Source organism: Xyrauchen texanus, chromosome 40 (assembly GCF_025860055.1).
Source record: "Xyrauchen texanus isolate HMW12.3.18 chromosome 40, RBS_HiC_50CHRs, whole genome shotgun sequence".
NCBI classification, from domain to species: domain Eukaryota; kingdom Metazoa; phylum Chordata; class Actinopteri; order Cypriniformes; family Catostomidae; genus Xyrauchen; species Xyrauchen texanus.
In genome coordinates this window covers 32,373,207-32,391,435 of record NC_068315.1, presented here as the reverse complement: position 1 = coordinate 32,391,435, position 18,229 = coordinate 32,373,207, and the positions used below count along the sequence as shown (strand labels likewise).

The 18,229-nt window shown below is 43.2% G+C and overlaps 1 protein-coding gene across 1 annotated transcript in view; it reads left to right on the top strand.

Moving 5' to 3' along the window:
• slc4a1b (solute carrier family 4 member 1b (Diego blood group)) overlaps positions 1–18,229 on the top strand; it is a 43,978-nt gene that overhangs the window by 22,266 nt on the left and 3,483 nt on the right. Inside the window, exons 12-16 of the mRNA XM_052112433.1 lie at positions 5,040–5,288; positions 5,397–5,486; positions 5,743–5,909; positions 8,804–9,045; positions 14,265–14,434. Of these exons, the coding sequence (XP_051968393.1) occupies positions 5,040–5,288; positions 5,397–5,486; positions 5,743–5,909; positions 8,804–9,045; positions 14,265–14,434 (918 nt within the window). The remainder of the gene's footprint in view (positions 1–5,039; positions 5,289–5,396; positions 5,487–5,742; positions 5,910–8,803; positions 9,046–14,264; positions 14,435–18,229) is intronic.

Sequence of the window (18,229 nt, the reverse complement as noted above, 5' to 3'; positions counted from 1 at the left end):
TGAGATTGTAAAATCGCGCAAAAGGTATTAGTGTTGCCCAACCCGCTGCTCTACATAAGTCTGCCAGGGAGGTGCCCCTGGTCAGTGCCCCCAAGGACGCAACACTCCTTGTTGAGTGTGCTCGGACCCGCAAGGGGGGGACACGGCCTGGGTGTGATAGGCCAATGAAATGGCATCCACCACCCAGTGGGAAAGCCTCTGTTTGTAGACAGCGTTCCCTTTCTGCTATCCACCAAAGGAGACAAAGAGCTGCTCAGAACGTCTAAAGCTCTACGTGCGGTCCAAGTAGGTAAACAAAGCACATACCGGACACAGCAACGAAGGGGCTGGGTCTGCCTCCTCCCGTGGCAGTGATTGCAGGTTCACTACCTGGTCTCTGAAGGGCGTGGTAGGAACCTTGGGCACGTAGCCTTGTCGCGGTCGTAGGATCACATGTGTGTCTGCCGGACCGAACTCCAGGCAAGTGTCGCTAACAGAGAACGCTTGCAGGTCCCCGACCCTCTTGATGGAGGTGAGCGCGATTGGCAGGGTAGTCTTTAGAGAGAGGGCCCTGACTCCAACTGATTCTAGAGGGTCAAGGGGGGTCTCTGAAGGCCACGAGGACCACTGAGAGATCCCAGGAGGGGAACAGGCTTGGCCGGGAAGGATTTACCCTCCGGGCACCTCTTAGGAACCTGATGATTAAGTCGTGCTTACCCAAAGACTTTCTGTCTACTGCGTCGTGGTGGGCCGCGATAGCAGCAACATACACCTTCAAGGTGGAAGCGGACAGCCTCCCCTCCAACCTCTCCTGCAGTAATAAGAGCACTGACCTAACTGTGCACCTCTGTGGGTCTTCAGCCTGGGAAGAACAACAATTTGCGAACAAGCGCCACTTCAGGGCGTAAAGTTGCCTGGTAGAGGGGGCTCTGGCTTGGCTGATCATGTCTATGATGGCAGGTGGTAGCCCAGCTAGATCTTCTTGACAAATCCAGGGGCCAGACGTGGAGGTTCCAGAGGTCTGGGTGTGGATGCCAGAGCGTTCCCCGTCCCTGAGAAAGAAGGTCTTTCCTCAGGGGAATTCGCCAGGAAGGGGCTGTCGCGAGGAGTATGAGGTCCGAGAACCAGGCCCGGGTGGGCCAGTAGGGAGCCACTAGGGTGACTTGTTCCTCGCATACCAGAGCGGGCAGTGGGAGGTCTCTCGGGAGGCAAACAGGTCTACCTGAGCCTTGCCGAATCATTCCCAAATCAACTGAGCCGACTGGGGGTGAAGCCTCCACTCTCCACCGGGCCAGCATTGTCGTGACAGCGCGTACGCTACCACATTGAGGTCACCGAGGCTGCGCGCCTCAAGAGGCTCTGGTGTTGAGAAAAGACTTGAAGCACTTACTTAGAAACTAACTCTTTTAGAGAAAATAACTCTTTTAACTGCGCTGTCGAAGCACCCAGGGACAAACTGCACTGCCGTGCAGAGAAGGAGAAAGCCACTTTCTCATGGCCCCTGGCGGCAGGTTTGTGGCAGGACAGGATGCCTCTGTCTGCTTCTTCACCGCTGAGGACTGCTGGGCAGAGTCGTCAACGGTGCCGCCGAATGGACAGAGCTTGGAGACAGGGGCATTCGAGAAAGCGTGCTTTGTCTACCTCCCGTATTTCGACCAGGTCCAGTCCATAGATTCCATTTCTGGACCACAAGGGTGGCCATCGCCTGTTTGAGTGCCGGCGCTTCAGACCTTCGTGGCCCGGGGGGCGCGATCGGTCATTGAGCGCAATTCCTGCAGCACATCAAGGACAGGACTACCCAAGTGCAAGTTATGAAGTGCCTTGGCCTGGTGTTGGTTGCAGGAAGGGCCATGGCATGCAGGGCTGAAGCGGTCTGGGACTGCTCCACCGCGAGGGTATTGAGAGCGGAGGAGTGAGGAGTCAACTCGACATGCATGTCTGGGAAGAAAGGAACCGGGGGGTGCGCAGCTGTGAGCGGCGCACATGCCCGCGGAACCAATCAAGTAGCCGTGAGGGGGAACCAATGCCCGCGGAACCAATCCAGCCTGGCGCTCGCGGTACCCGGGAAAGCATAGTGGACCTCTGTGCGTCAGGCGAGCAGACCCGAAGGTGGCGGCCCAGACGAGTCATCAGCATCAGACACCGCTGTAATGCTCTCAGATGCAGCAGCGATGTCGTCATCCATTTCCGGGAGCTCAAGGGACCAAGGGGCCGTGAAGCAGGCTGCACTCATCCCAAGCTCGAACGGAAGCAAGCGTACCGGGGAGGCTGGTGGTTCGAGGGGATTTACCCGGTGAACAGAGCCCGTCATTATCACCAAAACGCCTCCATCGCCCGCGGCGCCTGCCTCAATCTCGTAGGAAGGAGGCAACTGCAATGCTGCCATGGCTATGTTCTCGCACTGAGAACATAAACCATTCATAAAACGCTGCCTGTGTGTAATCGCAGCCCAGGCACGCACGGCAGCTTTTATGACCATCAGAGGTGGGAGGAAATGAACCGCATCCAGAAACTACACAGAGGCAGAAACACGTCCTGTAAAGGACGTTCAACGCCAGCTGTGTATTTGCTCTTTTAGAGAAACTAACTCTTTTAGAGAAAATAACTCTTTTAACTGCGCTGTCGAAGCACCTAGGGGCAAAGTGCACTGCTGTGCAGAGAAGGAGAAAACTACTGATGTGCATCGTAGATCCAACAGCAGGCAGCGTCAGAGGAACAGGAAGGGGTGTGTAACATGCTGCTGACTGCATATACGACCATCGGCTCGGAAGAAAATTTCTGAATCAACTCGACGTATTTGCCCACGGACCTGTTTGAAGGTGTTCAGACAGAAAACAGCGGTTCCACTGAAACTGTTTCAGAGGCTATCCCGGGCGACCTCAACACTGCAGCGAATGTGCTGCCATGACAGGTTACCAGCAGGGGAGAGTGGAAACTCCACCCTCAGGTGGTCCAGCTGATTTGGACTCGATTCAGGCAGGCGCAGGTGGACCTGTTCACTCCCCGGGAATCCTCCCACTGCACGCTTTGGTACACCCTGACCACCTGGCACCCCTCGGTGTAGACACGCTGGCACACAGCCTGCCCTCTGGACTATGCAAATATGCGTTTCCCCCAGTGAGCCTACTTGAACAGACCAAGGTCAGGGAGGACGAGTAGCAGCCCTACTGGCCCACCCAGACTTGGTTCTCGGACCTCACGCTCCTCGCGACAGCCCCATTCCCCTGAGGAAGTACCTTCTTTCTCTGGGACAGGGCACAATCTGGCACCTGCGACCAGACCTCTGGAATCTCCATGTCTGGCCCCTGGACAGGACGTGGAAGATCTCCCCGCCATGGTAGACACGATCACTCAGGCTAGGGCTCCCTCTACGAGGCATCTGGCACCTGCAGAAGAGGTTGGAGGGGCGACTCTGCCCCTCCACCTTGAAGGTGTATGTAGCCACTATAGCAGCACACCATGACACAGTGGACGGTAAGTCCTTAGGGAAGCACGACCTGATCATCAGGTTCCTGAGAGCCGCCAGGAGGTTGAATCCCTCCAGACTGCACCTCGTTTCCTCATGGGACCTCTCTGTAGTCCTTAAGGGTCTACAGGGAGCCCCTTTTGAGCCATTGGAGTCAGATGAGGCAGACTTTAAAGACTGCCCACCTGACTGCGCTTACTTCCATCAAGAGGGTAGAAGACCTGGCACTGCAGCGGACACACTGCCATGACAGGTTACCCGCAGGGGAGAGTGGAAACTCCACCCTCAGGTGGTCCAGCTGATTTGGGGTCAATTTGGGCAGGCGCAGGTAGATTTGTTCTCTGTCAGCGAGACATGCCTGGAGTTCGGACTACTCTCACGTGATCTTGAGACCCTGACCGGGCTATGTGCATGCAACGTATATCTTCCGCTAAATCATTTCCCTGTTGGTAAGTCTTCCTTCGGCAGAAGCCCCTCGGCCCCAGTCACCATGTTTGTAGAAACTCCTCCCCCATTGGGTAGGACCTTCCTTGGGGCTTCTCCACATGACATACTTCCAACATGGCTCGGCAAGACCATGTGGCGTATTTCCACTCAAAATACCCCCCCTCTGGTTGGGGTGTGGTCTCCGTGCTGTCTTCCCCTTGGGAGTGACCCCACCCACCCGACGTAGACACTGGTGGCACCAGTCGGTTGAAAGATTTCACACTTTTTTGGGGAGAGAAAAAAAGAGGCATGACTGAGCTTGCCTGTCCATATTTTTTGAGCAGTTGACTTGTCCCTGAAGGGCCGTTTGACACTCATAACAATGTTGGGGGAGGTTACATGTCGGCCTGGTGTGCTGTCTCGTAACGCCAGTTCACGTAACACAGTTCAGCTAGTTGTGGCATTTCGTATAGGGACCCGTAGTGTCACTACATTGACACAAAGTCGAGTGAGTGACAGATAGGGAACGTCCTAGTTACTTTCATAACCTCCGTTCCCTGATGGAGGGAACGAGACGTTGTGTCCCTCCTGCTACAACGCTGGACTACCCGCTGAAATGGCCGGGACCTTCTCCCGGCTCCTCAGCACAAAACCTGAATGAGCGGTTCACACGCCAGCTCCTTTACACCTGTATGTTCGGGGGAGTGGTATGCATATACCACACCAATTCCCATTGGCCTTTTATCAAAGATCAGAGGTGTCTCGGGCTCCCAAGAGTGACCCCTAGTATCACTACATCGACACAACATCTCGTTCCCTCCATCAGAGAATGGAGGTTACGAAAGTAACAAGGACGTTTCATGACGACATACATCAATTACTATGTCAGTGTGTTCCAACATGAGAATAAACCGCAAAAAAGTCTGAATTGACTAAGTGCGGGGAAAAAAAATTGCATGCTATTTCTTCATGATGCATCTGAAATTTAATCTATGCACAAAATCAACCTTTTGAGCAGAATCGTCCATATTTCAGTGGATATAACTCATCTTTAGAAGATTTACTTAATGAAATGCAAGACAGAGAAAGTGCTAGAGCATTGTTGTGATGGTATTCATTCAAGCCATTAACTTCAGTATCCAACTCTTTGTTTCATCCTCCATCACAGATTTTTGGAGAACATCCTCTTAATCTCAATTACGATCATTTGAACAGTACAGTGGAGGACCCGTGGCACTTAGTTGTCAACTATCAGAGATTTATTGATAATGCTACAGGCAATGTGACTGTCGCGAGGGACATTCAACACCGGGCTTATCCCAACACCGCTCTTCTGTCCATGTGTCTCATGTTTGGCTGTTTCTCCATTGCTTACTACCTGCGTATGTTCAAAAACGGCAAGTTCCTGCCAGGCAAGGTCTGTATAGATCTCTAAATTCTGAAATATTATGATAAAAATCAGGCAAATTGGCAAGCTTCCATTAATGGAAGTATCTGTATCTTATTCTGAATGTTTGTTTCATAGATTCGACGTTTGCTTGGTGACTTTGGAGTTCCCATTGCTATTTTCCTAATGGTTGCTGTGGATATCAACATTGAGGATGCATACACTCAGGTATGTGTGTAATTTTGAACTGTATATGTGTATTTGTAAATATTACAATGGAATTCAACATTAAACTGACATTTATTTTTATTTTTATAATGTTATACTTAATTAAAATGTTATTACTTTTCTGTTTTTTGGGGGGTTGTTTTTTTTGCTGATGCTTAAAAGACTGCATTTAAAGATAGATCTTTATGGCACCAATTCAGATCCAACCCTGTACAATTGCTGTTATAACCTCTCTGACCTTTGACTTGTGTTATAGAAACTGATAGTGCCTAAGGGTCTTCAGGTGTCCAACCCTAAGATGAGGGGCTGGTTAATCAACCCAATGGGTGAACACAAGACCTTCCCTGTGTGGATGATGTTTGCCTGCATTATCCCAGCTATGTTGGTGTTTATCCTCATCTTCCTTGAATCTCAGATTACCACGTGAGTGATATTATTACTGTAGAAACATGATTTGGTACAGTAATTTTCCCTAGGCAGTGCACCATGTCTCTGGCCAGGTTTTTGTTTCACATCGCAAGCGTGAGCAAGGTGTATGTGGAGCGAATATGTTTTGGAACCCCATGTTAACATGTTAGAGCATTCATATCTGAAGCTTCAGCAGAGCATCAGAGCATAACTTCAGTATCGGGTGAGCAGCTGCGTTGCTGGGATTTCTGCTCCGAGTCTATTTTTGCAATGCTGCTCACGCACCATTAAAGTGACAGTACACTGTTGATGGACAAAATGAATGTAATTTGACACAAAAAAGAATACTTTGCACATTATAAGCATATATGTGTCTAGTGTGTCTTTATATAAAAAATTACAAAATATTACTATTGTCTAATAGCTATTTAAGCTATAAGTAAAATGGCACAAAACTAAATTCAATTATTTTAATTATAGCTTAAGCAGAAGTATAGTTTATCATTTAAAACTACAGTACACTTGTCACGATTCCCTTGTTGTCTGCCCCGTGTTTCACTTGTCTTTGTCTAAAAACTACACTTACCACAATTCCCGGATCTCAACCTGGAGTTAAGTGCCTTGCTCAAGGACACAATGGTGGTGGCAGTGGGGATCGAACCAGTGACTTTCTGATTAACAGTTATGTGCTTTAACCCACTACGCCACCACCACTCCATATAAGCACATCTGGAGTTTGCCAGAAAGCATGTGAGTGACCCAGCTGCGATGTGGGAGAAGGTTTTAAGATCAGATGAGACCAAGATTGAGCTTTTTGTCCAAAACTCAAAGCGCTATATGTGGCACAAACTTAACACTTCCTATGCCTCAAGACACACCATCCGTACAGTGAAGTATGGTGGTGGCAGCATCATGATGTGGGGATGCTTCTCATCAGCAGGGACTGGGCATCTTTTTAGAATTTAAGGAAGAATGGATGAAGCAAAATATAGGGAAATACTACAAGAGAACCTGCTTAAGTCCGCTAATAACCTGAAGCTTGGGAGGAAATTCACCTTTTAACATGACAATGATTCCAAGCACAAGGCCAAAGCAACATTGGAGTGGCTCCAAGAACAAAAAGATAAATGTCCTACAGTGACCCAGTCAAAGTTCTGATCTCAATCCTATTGAGAATCTGTGCAACTATTTGAAAATTGCAGTCCACAAGCGTCACCCAAACCACCTGAAAACCTGGAGCAAATCTGCTGAGAAGAATGGGCCAAAATCACTTTGTCACTGTGTGCAAAGTTGGTGCATATGTACCCCAAAATACTTACAAAGCAGTTATTGTAGCAAAAGGTGGCTCGACCAAATATTAATGTGTGGGGTTGAATACTTATGTAGCAAGATATTTCAGTTTTTTATTTTCATAAAAATATTTCCCAACAAAAAAACAATGCCACTTTACAACAATTGATTTTGAGTTTCAGTGTTTTAAAATAAAATATTAATCAGAATGAAATTTCAGTGTACCATTTCTAATTCGGTAATATGAGAGAATTGTTCAGGAGTCTGAATACTTTTGCAAAACATGCTCAACCTTACTGCTGTGAAGGTGCTGATAGGGCATCAGAGTATTTCAAGTAACACATAGCTTCTTCATCGCTAGACAAAGACTTAACAACTAACTAAAATGCTTTTTATTTGTGATATTTGGTCATCATTCTCCCACCCGTCATCAATAACAGATGGATGGGGAAGAACAATCGCCTTGCTGTAATTGTGTTTTTTGTTCCCAAGTTTCTCTTATTTTAATGCTGCTTTAATACATAACAATTGTTTAATCTTAACCAGAAGTTCCACCCAATGTTTGCAGGAGGTTCACCACTGCCGGTGAAGAGCTGCAAACTTCTGGCAAACAATTGCTCATTCAAATATTAGCACATAGGGATAGTTCACCCAAAAATGATAATTATCTCATAATTTTCTCACCCTCATGCCATCCGAGATGTGTATGGCTTTCTTTCTTCAGCAGAACACAAATGAAGATTTTTAGAGAAATATGTCAGCTCTGTAGTTCCAAAAAATGCAAATGAATGATCACACGTTTTAGCACCACAAATCACATAAATAAAACATAAAAGTAATCCAATGGACTCCAGTGTTTAAATCCATATCTTCAGAAGTGATATAATAGATGTGGGTGAGAAACAGAACAATATTCAAGTCCTTTTTTAATCTAAATCTCCATTTATGGTATTCGAAAATGACTGAATACCATGGGAGAGTTAAACGTGTTAACACGAATTTAGTATGATAAAATTGCTTATTAACCTTATCTATGTGTAGTTATAGCCAATACAGGGATAAGCCAATTACAGGGTTTAGTTACCATAACAAAAAAAGTTGTAATATTGGAGATAACTTTACATATGTTAGTAAACAATTTGATCACATTAAAATCATGTATAATCCCGTGGCTATACTTTTGAATTTATGTGTTTTTTAGTATTTAAAGACTGGTCCCATTCACTTTCATTGTAAATGACCCACTGTTACTGCAATTTTTGCTTTTGCTTTTTTAAATAAAGAATGGACAAATCTAAATTATTTTATGTGGTAAACAATATTATGCTGCCTATACTGTTTTTTTTTATTTTTTATCTTGAATTGTATTTAACCCAGATTATTCCTTTAAACTAGCGCAGTGTTGCAGATTATTTCCGGGGTATAACAGTCAAATACAGTTTAAATTGTCACTTGTCGCAGTCACGGCAGGTTAAGTCAGCATGTGGTTGCATGCTAGATAGCAGATAGTAGATACATTTACAAAGAGTTACATATAATTAAACTTCCTCTGAAGAATGATTTGCATTCTTGAAACTTACATATGCAGATCTTTTCTGAATTACCTCTCTTTTTTAAAGACTAATTGTGAGTAAACCAGAGAGAAAAATGGTCAAGGGCTCTGGGTTCCACATGGATCTTCTCATCCTGGTCAGTATGGGAGGACTAGGTGCCATATTCGGCGTACCTTGGCTGAGTGCAGCAACCGTACGCTCCGTATCCCATGCCAATGCCCTGACTGTCATGAGCAAGGGCCCGAAGCCAGAGATCGAGAAGGTTCTTGAACAGAGAGTCAGTGGAGTAATTGTGGCCTTGCTTGTCGGTATGTTGACCAATCTCTGACATTCTCTTAAAGGGATAGTTCACCTTGAAAATTATGTTATCATTTACTCATCCTCATGTCATTCCAAACCTGTATTAGTGGTGATGATTTTGATTAATTTCAGTGACTTGATTCTTTTGATTCAATTTCAACAAAAGGTTTGTTCAGATTCATTCGATTCGTACACTGACCATATTTTTAAGTTACACCTTTGCACACAAGTCACTTCATTATTTCAGTGAAGGGGTGTGTTGGTTTAGTGGGTCCAACCAATGATATACTCCTTCACAGCCCACTCTTGAATGATATTGGCTCACGCTGAAGTCAGTCTTTAAAAGCATGACAAAGGAAGACAAATTGAATTTTTTTACGAGTTTACAAATGAGTTTACACTTTAAAAATAGAATTGAATCACCATAACCATTTTCACTACAAATGGCAGGTCTTATTGTCCCTATGTTAGCAAAATGTTGGGCTTAGTTATTACCAAGAAAAGAAAACTTTAAGAAAAGCCTAAATATCTTACACTGTGTATCAAAATGCCAAATTTACACATTCATAAATTTGGGATCATGTTTTGTGTATACTGTACCTATAAACTTGTCTAAACTTTTTTTCTCCTTGTTGAACGTAGTTGACTCATGCTGAACTGAACGAACTACATGCCTCCATCTCGTTCAGTCATTCAGCAGATCTTTGTTCAGGAGTCATTCGCGAATGAGTTTACCAGTATATTCAGTTCATTCACAAACCATCTCTCATCTCATTCGGACTCAAATGACCGACTAGTTGTGTGATGGGGCATATTCATTCAATGGGTAAAATGATATGCTTCTTCACAGTGTACACATGAAAACTATTGGCTCATGCTATAGTGAGTCACTGTATGGAGGTGAACGAGAACGATTCATTCACTTAAAAGATTAGTTCATGAACGAAACATCACTAACTAGCTGTTGTACGGCTGCAACTGGATCATTGGGTCATTCAGTTGAACTTGAGAACTGGATCTGTTTGATTCATGAACAAATCGTTGTTCCCTTTACAAAAGGCTTCACTTGATGCTGCGCTTTGCTAAGCGCTTTGGGAACAATCCTAGTTGTGACCGAGCTGTGAATATGTGTGTAACACGTCAGTGAACATTGACCAGAATTTATAGCCTAGGCTGATGTAATCATTAGATGCACCTGTGGCCAGGTGTCGTCAGATCCTCTTTTTTCAGAGCGATTCTGTGTGTGTGTGTGTGTGTGTTTTACAACCCTGTCAAAACTTTCTTTCCTCTGCTAGGAGTTAGAATTTTTTAGGCAGTGTGCAGTGAACCTTTTCTCCTTTTTTCTTCTTTCTAAGAAAATAATATATATATATTTTTAAAAGACAGAATGACTGAAAGCCGGGGCAAACAATGCGTATTCCACTGTTTTCGCTCTATAGCCGAAGAGGACACGCATCAGTTTTGCTCTGTTTGATTGGGGGATGAGCACGCTGCTCTCGCGTTGCAGCAGGGCGGGTGCGAGCACTGCGATTTGCTTTCTGGCAAAGTGCTTCGCGCTCGCCTCGCTTGCTTCCGGGAGTCAGCATCCACGCTTAGTTTGTGGGGCTCTCGCATGGATTTGGCTGAGGAGCAAGAGACGGGTTTGTCCCTTTCTCTCGCTCTCTCCCCAAACCCAGCTGGTCCTTCACATGATCTTGAAGCACGTTCCGACGCCTCTTCAGTTCATGAGTCCCTTCCCTTCTTTGATAACCTCCATGAAGAGCTTTCTCGCTCATGGAGGAACCTCTATTCTTCCCGTGTTCACGTACCCTCGACGTCATTATATTCGACTATCATGGGTGCTGAGGCACAGAGATATTCAGTGATGCCGCCGGTCAAAGAGACGCTTGTGGGCTATCTCTTGCCGGGCTCGGCATCATCATTCAAAAAGGCCTCTCTCCCCTCAAAGCCTTGTAGGACAACCTCCACTTTAGTGGGAAGGGCTTATCAAGCAGCAGGTCAGGCTGGTGCTGCTCTGCACACTATGGCTGTATTACAGGCGTACCAGGCTGACCTGCTGGACGACCGGAGTGTGGGTACTGCACTCGATGAGCAAGCCTTCTCTGAGCTTCGCCGAGCCACAGATCTTTCTATCCGCGCAACCAAGCAAACAGCCCGTGCTATTGGCCGGTCTATGTCTGCCTTGGTCACTGCGGAGAGGCACCTTTGGCTCAACCTTTCGGGCATCAAGGACAAGGACAAAGTTTTCCTTGATGCCCCGGTTTCGCCCACTTGCCTATTCGGAGACGCCATGACCACGGTTATCTCCAGGTTCCAGGAGGCGAAAAGCCATGAGGAAGCCTTCGGGCAGTTCCTCCCTTGCCGCACTCAAGGGGCGGGTCCTTCGGCCCCCCAGACCCGCCTCGGTCCTGTTAGAAGGGAGGCTCAAAAGCAAAGCGTGGCGAGTCGTGCTCCTCCTCCCAGGGATTGGGGACAGTCTCGTTGCCCTCGGCATCCCCCGAAGCAAGACCTCAGGACCATAATTTCTAAAAAGAGAAAACACTGATGGTCTTGCGCCTAGATTTAGGGGGTAGCTCCCCTCGGGACGGGGCGCATGCTTCATTTCACCCCTCCCGGTACCCCCTCGAAGCCTCTCCATTCCCGCCACCTCTTGGTGTTTCAGGTGGCAGAGGCTCCCATCAAAAGTTGGCTGTTTTCGCTGTTCTCTGCATTTATTCAGGACGCAAAACACTCGACAATCCCTCAACAGGAAGTGTTAAAATCTAATACCCATCTTAGAGATCCTGGCAGCGTAGAAACTTCTGCCAGATATATACTTTTTCTGTGGGTCTTAAGAACAGTAGGAAAGGGCGTCAGGATTTAATTCACCACCGCCTTCTGTGTTTCAACGGTGTGGTTCTCTCTACCGTAAACCGGAAGCAAATCTCCTGGTTAAAGGGGCCATTGAATGTGTTCCCCTTCCAGAGAGAGAGTTAGGTTATTACACTAAGTACTTCCTGGTTCCCATGGAGGGTGAGGGGTGGCATCTGGCTTAGATCTTAAAGCTTGAACTGCCCAGTCTGGGTGTTCAAGTCCTAGATGCTGCCTATCAAGACGATCGTGTCTCAAGCCTTACGTCTCGTTTGGCTGGTCACCATTGATCTTATGACGCACTTCTTTACTTCAATTATAAGTTCTGCCACAACACAGGAAGTTCCTGAGGTTCGCTTTCGGGGGCGAAGTCTTCCAGTGTCAGGCTCTTCCATTCGGCCTAGCCCTTTTTACCCGCACATTCGGTGCATCTGCATTCTGAATTATATAGACGACTGGCTGATCCTAGCGCAGTTCCAGGAACTGGCAGTTCAGCACAGGGATATCGTCTTAGTTTATCTGGTTCCTCTGGGGTTGAGGCTCAAAGCCAAGAAAAGTGTCCTCTCTCCCACTCAGAACACTGTCTATCGGGGCATCGTATGAAGTTCAGTCACAATGCGGGCACAACTGTCTCCCGCTAGAATTGAGTCCATTCAGATCACCCTGAGCAAAGTCAGGCTAGGTCAAGGTTGCACTGTTATCAGTATCAACAATTTCCAGGTCTCAGGGCGACCGTGTCCCCGGCCCGAATTGTGAAACCTTTCATGCTTGGCCCCTGTAGGGTACCAACTGAGGTTCACAGGGCTTTCTCCTGAGGTTATCGAGTCCATTTCAAGTGCTAGGGCTCCCTCCACTTGGAACTGATCTGGGTAGATTTTACAGGGCAGAAGAGGACCTCTTCGCCTCTGTTGATAGCGCAATAGATAGCCCGGTGGGGGGCTGATCGTGGTGGCGCATACATGACACATGGCCTGCATGCGTTTCCTTCTAATAAGTTCATATTACAGAACCAGCTAACTGGCAGTTTGCTTCAGTTCTGGGTTTTCTGTAGAAAGAACTGTCAGCGGGCACTTGCCACTGCCAGGTTCTATGTGGCCTCCACATCGGTTTGCCACACCTTGGTGGGCGGGGTGCCCTCTAAGAGGCATCCTTACCGGGACCTCTTCATAGGGTAAGACCCCCCATTTAAACCTCTAGAGTCAGCGTTTGGTAGACTTCTGACTCTCAAGATGGTTTTTCTTATGGCAATTACGTCTCTAAGGAGACTTGGGAACCTACAGGCTCTGTCTCTTTTGCCGGCCTGTTTTGAGTTTGCCCCAGGTATGACCGAAAGCATTCTTTGCACCCTCAACCTGACTACCTGCCCAAGGTGCCTTTCGCGACCCTTGGCCGGTTATTCTCTAAGTCTTCTGCTCCCTGCCGTTTGTAACGCTGGAGCAGCTAAGACTTCTCAGACTTTATCCAGTCTGTACCCTTCAGACTTATGTCCACCGCATTTGCTAGTGGCGTAAAGCCAGGGCAGCAATTCTTCACTTGGAAGCCGTGACCTCCTGGCAGACTATGTCACTTTGGGTGAGGGACATTACTTCCCGGGCCTACGAGGCGCGAGGTCAAGCTTCGCAGGTAGGTTTTAGGGTGCACTCTACCAGAGGGCTCTCCTCCTCTAAGGACTTGTCTAGAGGTCTCCCTCTGAAGCAAGTTTGTCAGGTTTTTTTCGTATGTAACCCTTGTTCCCTGAAAAAAGAGGAACGAGATGCTGCGCTGTTTTGCCGCACTGGGATGCCCCAGGACTGCTCTTCAAAAAGAAGTATTTGACGACACCTGGTGACGCATCCAATTATAGCCTGGCCACAGGTGCATCTAATGATTACATCAGCCGAGGCTATAAATTCCGGTCAATGTTCATTGACGTGTTACACACATATTCACAACTCGGTCACAACTAGGATTGTTCCCAAAGCGCTTAGCAAAGCGCAGCATCTTATACTGCTTTTTTCAGGGAACAAGGGTTACATACATAACCCGAGACGTTTTGAGCTGGTGCTTTTCAATGAACCAGTTGATGCAGTTCACAAACTGGACTTGGACTAAGTTTACAAGATAAAGATTTCAGTGAATAACGACTTGAGTTTGGGCTTGTTCACCACACAAAGCTAGCTTGTCCTGTATGACATCAGAAGACCTATGGTCATATAGACTATTTTGATGGTTTGGAACAACATGCGGATGAGTAAATGATAACACAATTTTAATTTTATGGGGAAACTATTCCTTTAAAGAATGAAAATGTGGTTATTGCATTACTACATATCCTTTGAAACATTATGTTTGTGTCAGTTAGGAAAGCTTAATTAACAGTGTCTTTGTCTGTTGGCAGGTCTGTCCATTCTCATGGAGCCCATTCTGAAGCTGATTCCCATCTCAGCTCTGTTCGGAATCTTCCTCTACATGGGAATCACGTCCCTCAGTGGTATTCAGCTCTGGGATCGAATGCTGCTCCTCCTTATTCCCAAAAAGTATCACCCCAATGAACCCTATGTTACCAAAGTATGTATCTCTCATACATTCATATATTACATTTGCATTTTCCATTATTCTTTGGTAATACTATACAATTATTATTAAAATTAGAGTTTTTTTGGAGTATTATTAGATTAGGATTCTGCACACCTAGTCAAAAAGTGTAAATGCTAATTGAAAGACAATTATATACAGTTGAATATACAGGTGTTTGATCAGCTTTGGGCACTTTATGAAAAGTTAAGTCTTGTTGAAACATTTTTCCGACAACATACCTTTGACAAATGCTTTTAAAAAAAAAGCACCTTCAAAGCAACTGTATTCAAGGTAGAATTTTTTTTTTAATCTATTTGTCTATCACAACTTTTTTTTATTATTATTTGCCTACTAACACCAACAGTAGATGCACATGCATCACAGGAGATTAATGTTTTTGTTTTTGGAAAGTCATGAAAATTCTCAGTGTCATTTCCAGCACATCTCAAACTCTGCATTGTGTTCAATAGAATTTTTTGGTGGACATTATTGAGATGGAAATTACATTTTTTATTTTTTTAATAAAATGACTCATTTGTCTTGCTAAGGTAAATTTAACAGCTAACATTTTATGTATCCTAAATACACACAATTAAAAAAAAATTACACTTTTTGCGTAATTTGGCAAAATTACAACTTGATTGGAAATAATTTTCTCGCAAGTGATATTTACCTTTGAATTTTCTTAAAACATTATTATTAATATTTTATTTTTATTTTTCATATTTCACCTCATGCATGCTCACAGACACTTTTATGACTTGGTCAAGTCAAGTTTTTATTTGTATAGTGCCTTTCAAAACACACATCACTTCAAAACAGCTTTACAGAAGATCAGGCATTAATAGAAGATAAAACAGTAATGTCTAGAAGTCATTATTGTGTAGTTTGATAAAATTTGATTGTGAATTGTGTTTAAAAATGAGTAATTCAATAATAATTGTATTTATAACCCCAGTGAGCAAGCCGAAGGCGACTGTGGCAAGGAACACAAAACTCCATAAGATGTTGGTTAATTGGAGAAAAATAACCTTAGGAGAAACCTTAGTCTGGCTAACATCATAAATATAATGCCAATATTACTTATGTATAGTGCAAGTCATGGTTTAAAATTAATAAACTTGTTAAGTGTGAAGGGACATTGTTTAAACAAAGATTTTGAATGAACTATAAGATTAATATTAACTGCAGAAGTTCACATAGATGCAATTGTCCTTGTTAATTGGCTGATGAAGGCTTTTGTTGGCAATTGATAGTCGATGTATTTCATTTCAAGAGTGTAATCCATCATTAGACCAAGGTGATGCAGGCAGAGATCAGTGAGCAGGTATACACATTTTTGCAAAAATGTATAAGGGGCAAATAATGCCACAACTGTGCGACAGCTATAATAAAAATAATAAAAAATAAAAATAAAATAAAGATAGAAATATTTTGACAATAAATATTGAAATGCATTGTGTTTATTTCATTCTTTGTTTTTCAGTGTAAAAATATGTAATTATTTGTATGTTTGCATAGTTTAATATTGAAAGTCTGGATCTGAGACAAGGCAAAACAGTAAATATTTATACATAAAATACATTTGAAAAATACCACAAATAAATGATGAAGGCCTGGTAAAAAGGTCATAGTTCAGTTTTAATGAGACCCTCATATAATTTAAAATCTGTTTGTTTTATAAAAAACAACCCCTGGGACATCAAAGTGCCCTAAGCTGAAGAAACACCCATACTTGTGATTAACATCTTATGGAGTTTTGTGTTCCTTGCCACAGTCGCTTCCAGCTTGCTCACTGGGGTTATTAATAAAATTATTTTTAATTACTTATTTTTAAACACGATAAATAATCATATTTTATCTAATTACACAATGATGATTCATCAACATTATAGACATTAGTTTTATCGTCTGTTAATGCCTGATCTTTGCCTGCTTTGAAACGATGTGTGTTGAGAAAGGCGCTATACAAATAAAATTGACATGACTTAACAAAAAGGTGTAAAAAAAAATAAAATAAAGTTATAATACTGTTCATCATTTGATGGAAATTTTCTGCCATGATCAATTGAAAATGTATACAAAGGTCTCTTTAAAATTAAACACCTACTTACTGTGGGCAATAATAATAATAATAATAAATTTTATTTGTACATCTCCTTTCATAAATAAAATGCAGCTCATTAAAACATATATATATAATACAAAGTATTAAAACATAGAATTCAACATTTCAGAGAAAGTAAAACAAATCATTGCAATAAAAATTAAACCGTATAAAGATAAAATATAAAAAAAAAAAATGAATTAAAACAAATGTAAATTATAAACATACAAATGGAATATAATGATAATCAGTAAAAAACTAAACTCAAAATATATTAATCAAAGATAGTTTGAAAATGTCTTCAAATGCTTTTTAAAAATGTAAATGCTTGGTGCCATTTCAATTGGTAAAGCATTCCTGATTTTGGGCCCATAATGACTAAAAGCAGCTTCTTAAGATTTACATTACAGTTTGTAATTAATTATGCATTGGAAGACCTCAAACTGCGAGTTGGAACATAATTTGATAAACAGTCAGAAATGTATTAAAAGACCATTAAAAGAACCTTAAAATCAAACATGTAACCAATGCAAATAGCTAAAACTGGTGTAATGTGGTCTCTCCTCCTGGATCTTGTAAGCACTCTGGCTACAGCATTCTGCACCAGATCTATACCACTCTTAGGTAAGCCAGTACATTGTGCATTACAATAATCGATGCAAGAAAAATAAACAGCATGAATCAATTTTTTCGCATCAAGTGAAACAAAGGGTCAAATTTGTGCGATGAAGATGATAAAAACAGGTCTTAGTAACATAATTTATATGAGACTTGAAATTCAGATCAAAATCTAGAAAATCTAGAAATCTAGAGGTGAAGAACTTTGACACTAAAGTTCTTCACCTCTGTCTTTGACTGTAAACCCAGAGTGCAGTTTCAGTTCTTTACCTCTCATGTTTTAAGCCAACAATAAGCACCTCTGTTTTATGTTCATTTAAATGCAAAAGGTTTGTGTTCATCCAAAGTAAAATGTTGGACAAACATTCAGACAATCTATTTAATGCTTGTGTGTCATTTGGTACTACAGAGATATATAATTGAGTGTCATCGGCATAAAAATGGTAGTTTACCTCATGTTCATTAATTATATTTCCTAACGGCAGCATATACAATGAAAATAAAAGTGGTCAAAGAGCTGACCCTTGTGGAACACCATTTAGTATGTCATGTTTCGTAGAGGTACAGTCACCTAATTTTACAAAAAAATATCTTCCAGTAATATATGGTCTAATCAAATTTATGCCTGAGAGGCCTATGAGGTTCTCAAGTTTGTTAAGCAGATTACTGTGATCTACTGTGTCAAAGGCTGCACTTAGGTCCAAAAGCACTAGGAATGATGTATTACTCTAATCAGTATTCATTCTAAGATCATTCACCACTTTTAACAATGCCGTTTCAGTGCAATGACTGTTTCTTAAACCCGACTGATACTTCTCACACCAATTGTGCTCATCTAAAATCTTTATTGAGCCATTTAAAAATATTTTTTTCTAAAAACTTACTTAAAAATGTTTTATCTTAAATTGGTCTTAAATTATTGAGAACTAGGATCTAGGTTGCTTTTCTTAAGTAGTGGTTGCACAACTAGGTGCATTTGTGAAATTACCAGATTCTAAGGAGATTACAAGTTTCTAAGTAATAGTGCACACTAAGTGCTTAAGGGAAGAAACACAATCTAT